The sequence below is a fragment of the Myotis yumanensis genome, unplaced genomic scaffold (assembly GCF_028538775.1).
Source record: "Myotis yumanensis isolate MYYU_CA2020_CCGP unplaced genomic scaffold, mMyoYum1.0.hap1 SCAF_1, whole genome shotgun sequence".
Taxonomy (NCBI): Eukaryota; Metazoa; Chordata; class Mammalia; order Chiroptera; family Vespertilionidae; genus Myotis; species Myotis yumanensis.
In genome coordinates, this window is record NW_027223752.1 from 42070011 (window position 1) to 42082566 (window position 12556).

Here is a 12556-nt window from a genome sequence, read left to right on the forward strand (position 1 = left end):
ATGACAGCACTGTCAGGAACAGTATCGGGGCAGCATAAAAGCTTACATTCAACTGCCACGAAGCTGATCGATAATTCAGAAAACAGTGAGCCACCCTATCCTGAATGCAAACCATGATTTATTTGAGTAGTGTAGATTTAATTACTAAAGCTCATTTAAAAACCATTTAAGTGCTTGAATGTATTGCTGTGTGGTGTTATGACAAAAGAGAGTTCCCGCCTTTTAGGGGCAGGAATGTCTAGAGGGACATTCCAGCATTAAAATTTGGTTGAGAGCTGAGAGACCCGATGTTTTAGTAGACAACTTTATCTACAATACACTTCCTGTGTGACACGGCTACTAAAATAAATTCCTCTCGGATAATTCTTTATAAAAGCATGCCGTAACGGTTTGAAAATGAAAAGAATCTTAAAAAATACAATGGGTTTGCCTCATGAAGGAAGCCTTACATTTCACATGATTTTGTTTATTCAAAGTACAGAAACCAGAGAATTAATCTATGCTGTTAGAAGGGAGGACAGTGGTTACCCCAGCGAGGGTGAGGTTGTGACTGAAAGGGAATGTGAGGGCGCGTCAAGGGTGCTGGCAACGTGCTGTTTCTTGGCTGGCTATGAGTTATACAAGTAGCTTCGTTTTTGAAAATTCTTTCAGCTGTAATACTCATAAGTGTACATTTTTGCATATTACACTTCCATAAAAATATTATATTGGGAAAAAAAACAATAGATTAGTTTCAGCAATGAAAGGTGATTCCTTTATACAAGGTGTCCCAAAAAAGTGTATATACACTTTAACATCTGATTCTATTACATTTTGAAAATGAAATGTATTTTAATATACTCTGCTTTTATAATAACTCAAAGTGTGTACACATTTTTTGGGGGGACACCCTATAGTTCTGAAGTGTTTTCTAATGATTAAAATAGCCACATAACTAACCTTACTTATTAGGCAGACTTAATATCAAGTGAATGGTTATTGCTAAGTCACAGGCTATATTGTTAACTACAAAGACAAATTCCTTTCTATTTCTTTTCTTAAAATCTTGAAATATCAGTGAGCTGAAATTGTTCAGAAGCAGAAGGTGAGCTTTTGTCATCGTAACTCTAGTTTGACTCTCATAGAACTTGCTACTTTGGGTTCTGCAACAATTAGCTACTCACTTAAATTAAAAGCACAAATTACTATCATTTTAACTAATCTTGAAAGCACTTTATTAATATTATAAAGCATAATATTTATAAATATTAATACATTCTATGAAAGGCATTTAATTATTTTTAGTGCAAAAAAGTTTGCTGTTTCAGTTCATGTCTATAAAAAGCAATGATATCATAACTATATATCTATAAACTCAACTTTGCCCATCTGGTGTGGCTCAGTGGTTGAGTGTCAACCTATGAACCAGGAGGGCACGGTTTGAGTCCCGTTCAGGGCACACGCACTGGTTTCAAATTCTATCTCTGGTAGGGGTGTGCAGGAGGAACCTGATCAATAATTTCTTTCATCATTGATGTTTCTATTTCTTTCTCCCTCTCCCTTCCTCTCTGAAATCAATATATATATATGCTCAACTTTAACTCTTCCTCAACAGTAACTCCTATAACTTTAATTACCCAAGGCCACAATTGTTAGAGGAGGCCACTATTATCACATTCTTATAAATGACATTTGAAAGCAAACAAAGCTGAAGGCAAAGAAACTCCCTAATAGTTACCAAGCAGTTTGAACCTAAGTGCTTCTACAATCCACACACAGAAAATACAATTTCAGAGATGGAAATCCTTCTTAAATATAAACATTTCATTCAGGTTATGGCCTGTGACGATTACTAAAAACACACTGAATTATTTGTATAGCCTTTACGGTGGATTTTTCCATATCTAGCCATTCCTGACTAAACTTGGAAACAAGAATTAAATGTGACATAGTGACCAGTTCACTTCACCAAGGCCAGACCTGGTAACTTTTGAAAAAGAGTGAAAGAATGAAAAATGAGCTTTCAAATACAGGAAGCCACTAGAAAATAAGAACACCACCACTCCATATCCTAACATTCAAGCCTTAAAGATTTTTCTGTTGAATAGTGAGTTTCGGGGTGAGGGGGTGGGGAGGTGAGGGTGGATTTCTGTTCACTGTACACACGACACCAATGGGAATAGGGGCCAGTCCAAGTTCTACGTTACCCGTGCTCTGGGTAATAGCTCCAAGCTGTGAGGCACAGCTGTAGAGGCCCTGCCAGCAAGGCCGGCGCAGCAGTGCTTTGATAGCGTGGGGCCCTGAAGTGTCAGGATATAGAGAAGGCAGCAGTTGTTGGCTGTGAAAACAGTCTGATACAAACCAGATGGGAACTTACTAGATGGGCAACACAAAGGAAAACAATTGGCTCATTCAACAAAGTCAGGCCCCTGCCCCAGAGAATTCACAGAAGACAATAACAGTCACCCAGAGTTGATGCAAACAAGAAACAGCCATGTGGTTACAGTTTAAAGAATTGTTTTTCCTCAGACTAAACAAAGTTTTGATTTCTAATTCTTGTGTTCATTAATTGTAGTTTGGTGCACAGGCCTTTTGCCAAAGACAAATATTTCATTTAGACAATATAGATTCTTTGTGACACCGAGAAAAATATATGGGGACATGCAGACTAATTTGGTGCTGCTTCCTGTAAAGTGCTATGAACACAGGCTAAGCTATTTCAGGAAACTGGCGAATTTAGAGAATGATTGATCATGCTGACATAGTAATTAGAAAATATCCAACATAATATTTCCAGGACTTCCTATGTCTGATTTGTTTTAACGTAGGCAGAAGGGCATGAAAGGCAATAATCACAAGTCTTGGAACTACATTTCCACCTAATAATTTTTTTTTTTTTACCTCATTAGATAGGACAGTATTACTGCAACTATATTCATAAGGAAAAGTGCCAGGGTTCTCCACAGCCTTACTGTGTGAGGCTCATCACATGACAAAGTTACTCTCCATTCTGAGTTGACATGTATAACAAAGATTAACAATTAGATTTTAAGGTAAATATTGACAGGAATATTTCACTTAAAGACTGTTGTAAGTATGTATTCCACAACAGAGTAATTTGTTTTACTATTTTAAAAGAAAGTAAACAGCATCCTCGCTTAAAATAATTCACAGGGCATTGAATTTCTTCCACTGGAAACCCTAGCACACTTTGGGCCTCTGCATTGACCACAAATGTAAAAATACACTCAAGAAACCATTCTTAGGTGGTGCCTAAGGAGCCCGTCAAAGAAACTCTGAAAATAAAAGCATTTTCATGCACACACACTATTTGAACATATTTTATAATTAAATAAACTTAACCCTGTTTTTTTTTTGCGCTTTTATAATAATAATAATAATTAGGTTTGTTAAAAGGGAAGACATATATCTATGGAATTGTGAAAATTATTATAGTCCATGAACACAGGCTTCCCGATTTGCATTTGCTGCACTGTCCACATTATTCTCACTCACTCTTCCACCCTAGAAACTGAAGCTGAACACGTACACCTCTCTCACTGCATTAGATCTTCCACCCCTTGCAAGGTAATTCTGAAGTGACCCAGCGAAGCAGAAATGGAGTAACGACTTGTTGTGTAGGCTGATACCCTCATAAGCAATTTCAGCCACAGGTATTTTCCCTCTGTGCTCGGTTGCACATGCACACTTACACACATTTTTTTAAAGTCTAAATTAATTTGTGGCAACAGTGCTGAATAACTGAGCACTTTAACTGTAATGATCAAATCCAAGAAATCAGTTTCTGCTATTGTAAGCCGAATTACCATGTAAAAAGCAGGAAAAGAAAAAATGTTTTAAAGTGTTATTAAAGTCTTATGTAAGAATTAAGAATACATCACTCATGAATGAAGCAATTCTGTTAAAAGTTTTTTTTTCAACACATGAAATCAACTCCCTTACAAAATGATTAAGAAAAGTAGTTTATCTTGGATTTATTAGTAAATTATTTCTTAGACACTGAGTTAACTCATGAAAAATATAGAGTTGTATCATTCCAATTATTAGGCATATTAATAATTATTCATGCACTTCTTCAGAAATTGCCTATTTCTACTTTTATGGGTGTGTGTGTGTGTATGTGTGTGTGTATACTAGAGGCCCAGTGCACGAATTCATGCACCAGTGGGGTCCCTCGGCCAGGCCTGTGGGATCTGGCCAAAACTGGCTCTCTGACATCCCCTGAGGGGTCCTGGACTTCGAAAGGGTGCAGGCCAAGCCGAGGGACCCCACTGGTGCATGATTGGGGCCAGGGAGGGACACGGGAGGTTGGCCAGCTGGGGAGGGACTGCAGGAGGGGTCCAGGGCATGTCCCGCCCATCTCACTCACTCCCAATAAGCTGGACTCCAGCAGCAAGCTAACCTACCAGTCGGAGCATCTGCCCCCTGATGGTCAGTGCACGTCATAGCAACTGGTCGACTGCCCCCTGATGGTCAGTGCACATCATAGTGAGCGGTTGAGCAGCCTTAGCATATCATTAGTATATTACACTTTTTTTTTTTTATATATATTTTATTGAATCTTTACAGAGAGGAAGGGAGAGAGATAGAGAGTCAGAAACATCGATGAGAGAGAAACATCAATCAACTGCCTCCTGCACATCTCCCACTGGGGATGTGCCGGCAACCCAGGCACATGCCCTTGACCGGAATTGAACCTGGGACCCTTGAGTCCGCAGGCCGACGCTCTATCCACTGAGCCAAACCGGTTTCGGCTAGTATATTACACTTTGATTGGTTGAACGACCAACTGGACAAATGGACACTTAGCATATTAGGCTTTTATTATATAGGATGGATATATATATATATATATATATATACACACACACATACATACATACACACACACACACATACATACACTATCTTAATGGAGTGCCATAAATTTTATAAGGAAAAAACCCCCAAGAAACTGCATTTAACAAGTTTTTAATCTCAGAAGTTGACCCTGATATAATTTCAGAGAAGACAAGGGCCAGATCATGTAGATCCTTTCAGGTCACCGTGAGGAGTCTGGACTTTATTCTGGAACAAAACGAAGTCTTTGGAGGGTCTTGAGCAAGGAGTCATATGATCTGATTCGTATTTTTAAAAGATTACTCTTGCTCTGCGTGGCTAATAGACAATAGGGGATCAAAAATGAATATAGGAAGACCATATTCAGGATAATATTTAGGTTGAAGGATATTATGCTTAAAAAATTAACTGCACAACTATAGCAGGTAGAAAACTTAGTTTGATATCAAGTCATTGAAATAAATCTTGACCAGTTTTATTAGAATACTGAAAACCACAGTATCAAGCAACAGTTTTTAATAACTTCTGTGGACACTGAGACAAGCAAAGAACAGGGAGGTTACATAACCTCCATGAGCCTCTGTTTTCTCATCTGTATAATAAAACAACAACAATAAAAACATCTTTACATACAAGTTTGCTGTGAAAATGAAAGCTCTGATATGAGAGAGGTTCCTTGTCAGCTGTAAAGCATTTGACAAATGTTAGGTTTCACCATTGTGGGTTCAGGGGGAAGAAACAGATCTATCACACTTGAGAGTGATTGCGTTCTGTCCTAGTGTAACGCTATGAAAGATATATTTGAGTAGAATATGATCAAACTAGTAGAGAGCTTGGAAAAATGACATAAAACCAGGAAAAGAGCATCAGCTTTGCACAAAGGGGCTTGAATCCCAAATTTTCAAGCTTCCAGAAACTTCTCTCTTAAAAAATGGGAATAAAACTACCTCTATGGCATGGTATTGTAAGAAATAAATGAGATAATAACACAGAGTGCCTAACAAGGTTTCAGTAAATAGACACTATTGCTAAGATTATGACTGTGTTCAGGGCACAAAAATACTGAGGGTGGAGGTGGGGTTAAAGATGAATAAGTCATTCATTTTTTTCAATTGGAAGCTCAGTAAGGACTCAGAGCTGAATTTTGAAGACTAAGAAGTTGGTAGACCTGTAGACATGGATAAGAAGGAAACTCCAGGTGGTAAGATAACATGCAAAGGCATTGAGACTTGGAAGTATAGTGTGTGGAGAGGGCTCATTAATGTTTATTGAACTGAACTGGGTTGATTACACTTTATATTGAACTAGAGGCCGGGTGCACTCGGGGGGGTCCCTCAGCCCAGCCTGTGCCCTCTCACAGTCTGGGATCCCTTGGGGGATGACCACCTGCTGGTTTAGGCCCGCTCCCTGGGGAATTGGGCCTAAGCTGGCAGTCAGACATCACTCTGGCAGCCCGGGAGCCCTTGGGGGATGTCCACTTGCCAGCAGGGAGCAGACCTAAGCTGCAGTCGGACATCCTTAGTGCTGCTGAGGAGGCAGGAGAGGCTCCCACCACCACCGCTCTACTGGCAGCCATCAGCCTGGCTTGTGGCTGAGCAGAGCTCCCCCTGTGGGAGCACACTGACCACCAGAGGGCAGCTCCTACATTGAGCGTCTGCCCCTGGTGGTCAGTGCGTGTCATAGTGACCAGTCATTCCTAGTCTTTCTGCTGTTAGATCAGTTTGCATATTACCCTGTTACTATATAGGCTAGAGGCCTGGTGCACGGATGGGGGCCGGCTGGTTTGCCCTGAAGGGTGTCCCGGATCAGGGTGGAGGTCCCACTGGGGGACCTGGCCAGCCTGGGTGAGGGGCTGATGTGTGTTTGCAGGCTGGTCATACCCCCTTCAGGGTGGGGGTCCCCACTGGGGTGTCTGGCCAGTCTGGGGGAGAGGCTGAGGGCCATTTTCAGGCTGACCAAGCCCCCGGCGACGAAAGCTCCCAGCCTCTCCTTTTTTTCTTTTCTTTTTTTTATTCTGGGATTTATTTACCTTCTATAATTGAAACTTTGTTGCCTTCAGTGGAGCTCAGAGCCGGCTCCTGCTCGCTCCAGCTCTGTGGCCACAGCTGGCTGAAAGCAGGTATCTGGGGTTTATTTATGTTCTATAATTGAAACTTTGTTGCCTTCAGTGGAGCTCAGAGCCGGCCGGGAAGCCTGGCTTCCTCCATCACTGGAGCAACCAAGCCTCCTGCTCGCTTCAGCTCCGTGGCTGTTGGCCGCCATCTTGGTTGGGTTAAGTTGCATATAGTCACTCTGATTGGCTGGTGGGCGTGGCTTAAGGCATAGCGAAGGTATGGTAAATTTGCATGTTTGTCTTTTATTAGATTAGATGTGCCAATAAGAATAGGTTTTGAACTGATCATCCTTTTCTGAAATCTAAACATTTATTTTTAAAACAAGTGTTTCTATCAAGCACTTTAGAGTTATTCGCACATACACTATCTTCTTGTTCTTTGTTTCTAGTTAACAATAAATTATAAAGCATAAATGTTCCAGACTTTTAGCTTGAATGGAATGTATTCTTTTTTTCAAATATATTTTATTTATTTTTTACAGAGAGGAAGGGAGAGGGATAGAGAGTCAGAAACATTGATGAAAGAAACACCGATCAGCTGCCTCCTGCACACCCCCTGCTGGGGACATGCCTACAACCAAGGTACAGGCCCTTGACTGGAATCGAACCTGGGACCTTTCAGTCCGCAGGCCGATGCTCTATCCACTGAGCCAAACCAAGTAGGGCAAATGGAATGTATTCTTAAGTAAACACCTAAATATCTAACTTATATTACATTGAAGATATGTTCTATAAAAATATTAGAGGCCCGGTGCATGAGATTCGTGCACTGGCGGCAGTGGGGGAGGGGTCGTCCCTCAGCCCAGCCTGCACCCTCTCACAGTCCAGGACCCCTCGCTCCTTACCACCTGCCTGCAGCAGAGGCAGGAGAGGCTCCCATCACCGCCACTGCACTCGCCAGCCGTGAGCCTGGCTTCTGGTTGAGCGGCGCTCCCCCTGTGGGAGCACACTGACCACCAGGGGGCAGCTCCTGCATTGAGTGTCTGCCCCCTGGTGGTCAATGCATGTCATAGTGACCGGTCGTTTGCTGTTCGGTCGATTTGCATGTTAGCCTTTTATTATATAGGACAAGAGGCCCGGCGCAAGAAATTCCTGCATAGGTAGGGTCCCTAGGCCTGGCCTGTGATCAGGGCCAATCTTCCCCGGCTGCCAGCAGCTGGCTCCGCTCCTGCCACGCCACCGCCAGTCATCCAGGCAATCGGGGCCCCAGTGCCGCCCACATCAGGCGCCACCCACCTCTGGTTCCTGGTTCCCAGTTCCCCAATGGACGACTGGAGCCTGCCAGCTGCGGGGAGGGACCAAGAGGTTGGCTGTTCCCACCCACTCACCAGCCCCACTCACAGGCCCCGCCCCCCACCACCACCAGTCACCCTCAGTGTGTGGGGCAACTGGCTGGGCAATCGGGGCTCCAGCACTGCCCGTGTCCACCACCACCCACCCCCAGTTGCCTGTTCCCCATCGGGCAATCAGGGCCTGCGGGCTGGGGGCAGCTCCTGTGTTGAGCATCTGCCCCCTGGTGGTCAGTGCATGTCATAGCCAACCAGTCGTTCTGTCATCCGGTCAATTTGCATATTACGCTTTCATATATGTAGATTATTCATTCAAAGTGAAATACATACTTCGCCCTGAAACAGCCACAATTTGGGGTCCATGTATTCTTAGAAGCATTTACCTGCCAGACAAGATGTGGGTTTGATTCCCTTGTAATAAGGTGAATTTCCTTCACTGTCTTCAAGGCCTCTGTATGAGATAGAACTGAATTCTTTCAAGGTCACCCAAAGGCCTGAGGACCCTAAAGCAAGCATGTCAAACTCAAAGGCTAACATAGGCCAAATATATAAGGTTTAAGTTTATGTGGGCTGCAAAAAACAAAAGCTTCAATTTTCATAGAAACATAGGTTTATTTAAAAAATATAGTATAAAAATAAAAAAGAACAAGAGCGATGATAAAATTAATGTTTTCTTCCTGACACTTGGCATGTCTTCTCTGCTACTATCTTTCCTACTGTGGGGAATGTCTTATTCGCAGTGATTACTTTCAAAACTGACCCAAGGTGAATGTCAGTAATTCTGGATCTGACAGGAGACTTATTTCCTTTCATAATTGTAAATAACTGCTCACACCGTTATACTGGCTGGGCGCAAAAATATTTGTTGTGGCCTACGTGCTATGAGTTTGATATGCTTGCCCTAAAGGATTACTTTGCCACTCTGACTCTCCTATTCTCTGAAACATTAGGCAATGTCTCAGAGTTTCATCAAATAAAAAATAAATTTTAAAAATTTTATGGAAATAAAGTCATAACTGACTGTATTTGCCAAGGCAATTATATTCACTCAAAAAATTTAATTTCAATTAAATTCAAAAATTTACACATATGAAGTCCATTGTTTTAAACTCTTTCTAAATAAAACTTCTTCCTACTAGTAACACCTTGGTTTCTCTTATTCTTCTTATGATTTGTATTGACTTATTGAATGTTAACTGGACATTATTTAATGACGTTCTAAGTCAACAAAAAATTTACTATTGCCATCTTGTGGTCAGACATTCATATCTATGAAACAAAAAACAATGTCACTTCCCTAAAGAGAGAGATTTACAAACAAAGATATTTTCCTATCAGCTGAGAAAAGTGATCATTTTATTACATTAACATCCTCAAGGTGATAAAATTCACTTATAATTTTAAGAAATTATAATTTTTAAAAACGAAATTAAATGTCAAGTCATTGGCCATGAATAGTAACAGTACTCAGAAGAAGGATATCAAGTCAGTCCTGATATTATGCTAAGAACATTCATTTGATCTATATACTGACATGATTAATTTTTAAATACCATGAGAAAAGTTTTATAGGCAATTTTTCATAGGAGTCTAAAATACATTATTAACACTATTATACCACGGTTAGCTTAAAAAGTAGTCGGGAGGTAAAGTTCTGACAAGTTGGAGCAAGAGAGGAACAGAAAACAAACAGAAAAGTAAAAATCTAAACCTCATACAGCCTGCTCCTAATAAATATCTTGGTGCCTCCTAATTTAAGTCCTCCCCAAATGCCAAGTGCATAGTTATATTTGCAATTATATTGGCACTCGATATATGAGATTACAAATCACAATTGTAAAAACAAAGAAAAACATTCCACTGCTTAAAGTATTCCTAATACTTCTTCCTGGATTGTGAATAGAAAGTTTTAAACATTAGATATCTTAAGTTCTACTGCCAAATTTCAGAATTTAGGTTATATAAAATTTAAATGATTAAGCAGCAAGAAGGCACATGAAAGGCGAACAGCCTTACAGAAACATAAAGACAACATCAAAATACCATGATGCAGGTTATAGAATTAAAGTCTAACCACACAATGTTGATAATCAAACAACAGTGCAGAAAAGTTCAATATGATAGCATTTAACATGAGAATCCTGTTTTTTAAGTGGTACTTGGTCACCATCACCACACACCACTAAGTCGCCTTTACAAAGCACCTTAACAGCCATGCCCCTGCCTTCATCAACTGTAAAGAACCAAAAGGTAACATTCAAGGAAAAAAACTACCTGAGAGCTTTTTCAAATCCATTAGAAACAGAGTTTATTGGTAAAAGGAACTAACAAATATACCATCAAATATGATGCGAGATTCTTTATCCCAATGGACTAAATGAGAAAAAGGAAATAAAAAGAAAACCTAGAGATAAGATGTATATAAAAGTAAAGGATTCTCATTATATATCTGTTCAATATCAGGATTAAGTATCACACATATTATTACTACAAGAAAACGAATCTTACCTTGTTGCTCTGAAAGTGAAATATCAGATTTACTTCTTACACGTATTATACGAATTTGTGCTGGCTTGTGTTCAACTTGCTTAACATCTTGGTCTTGCTTTTGTTGATACTAAAGAATTTAAGACATGAAGTCACAGTATTATTTTTAAAGTTACTTGGAAATAATTTGAGCAATTAAATTTCGTACGAGCTTATTATGTAAAATTTGAATATTATACATGCCTTCTAATTGCCAAATGTTACTAAAGGAAAAATAATGCAAATAGATTCTTTAAAAAGATTTAGATAATATATACAGATTTCAAATATTCAAGTAATTTTTCTATTTTTAATAGGAAATTCAGAGCTACTTAGAAATCAAACTATTTTAGATACATACACATGATGGATTTAGACAGGATAAGAGCTTAATTGGAAGAGCTGTAAGCTCTCCCAAATAAAATTTGCATGCTGCACTGCAAATTTCAAAGAGCTTTAATATATAGTAATATCATTTAATTCTCACATGTGTGAGAGGTACTGTTGTTATCCTCCTTTGCCATTCGAGAAATATATATTCCACAGTAAACCACATCATCTCTCCTCCTTACCTATACCCAAACCAAATTTGAAATTTACAGCAGTCACAAATCCCTTCACAATCACACACCACTAATTGTTGATGACTTGAGCCATTTTCTTTCTTCCTTTTCCTACTTTCTGAGCCTAATTTTAAATAAGTCCCTGAAAACTACCAGATATACTTTGACACGAACTCAGAAAGCTATCTCTAGATTCTTATCAACAAATACAAGCAGAGCAGAATCTGAAACACCTGTCCACATGGACTCACATGTAACCACCCCAGCTCTGGCACCTATTTACCTTCAAATAAAAGTAACTTTAGACTTGCAGCAGTAACAAGCTTTAACTTGGTCTTCTAAGCTTAGAGCCATTAGTCATGGAGGTTTCTGCCTTGGAGGAAATACACATATAATGTGTGCTTCCATGGGTACTCTGACCGTCTCTGGCTGCTTCAGCTTCATCCCTAATTGGCTCCCTTCCTTAACCACAGTGACTAAGAGCTGAGTATTGTGGAGCTAAAATGCTTTGTGTTCAAACCTGGCTGTGGGTTTGAGCTTTGGCCTTGGGCAAGTTATTAACTCCTCAGACCTCAATTTCCTCATTCATAAAATGGGGATGATAATAACTATCTCATTAGGTGGTTATAAGGATTAAATGAGTTAAATATGTAAAAACTTAGAACAGCATCCAGCAGAATAAGCACTGTAAGTGTGCTGTTATTACTAGCCCTGTTAAAGAAATCTCACAAATGAGTTATTGAGGCCCATTCTGGTAACACTTCAGAGTTTTATTTTAAAATAGGCCAACAATTAAGGGAAAGCAATCATTCTTTTTTTAAAAATAGTTTTATTGATGTATAACTGATAGACAATGATCTTCACATATTTAAAATATACAACTTGCTAAGTGTTGGTATATATGTATACCCATGAAACCATCACAACAATCAAGATAAGGTAATGAATATATCCATTAATCTCACAAATTTTGGTATGTTTTGCATTTCCTACCATTACTATTGATTAGTTAGCATTTTCTAGAATTTTATATAAATGAAATCACAGAGTATGTGCATTTGGAAAGAGGGTCTGGTTTCTTTCCCTCAACATAACTTCTGTGAGAATCATCCATGCTAGTGTATGTTTCAGTAGTCACATCTTTTTATTGCTGAGAAGTATTCCATTGAATAGATTATACCCAATTTGTACAATCACCAATTGATTCATGTTTATTTTGTTTCCAG

At 39.6% G+C, this 12556-nt stretch overlaps 1 protein-coding gene across 8 annotated transcripts in view; it reads right to left on the bottom strand.

The window, feature by feature from the left end:
* Nucleotides 1-12556, bottom strand: part of KIAA0586 (KIAA0586 ortholog) — a 98685-nt gene that overhangs the window by 15333 nt on the left and 70796 nt on the right. For all 8 annotated transcript variants that reach the window (XM_070419066.1, XM_070419063.1, XM_070419068.1 and 5 more), the window contains one exon: nucleotides 10750-10858. In XM_070419066.1, coding sequence (XP_070275167.1) covers nucleotides 10750-10858 — 109 coding nt within the window. The remainder of the gene's footprint in view (nucleotides 1-10749; nucleotides 10859-12556) is intronic.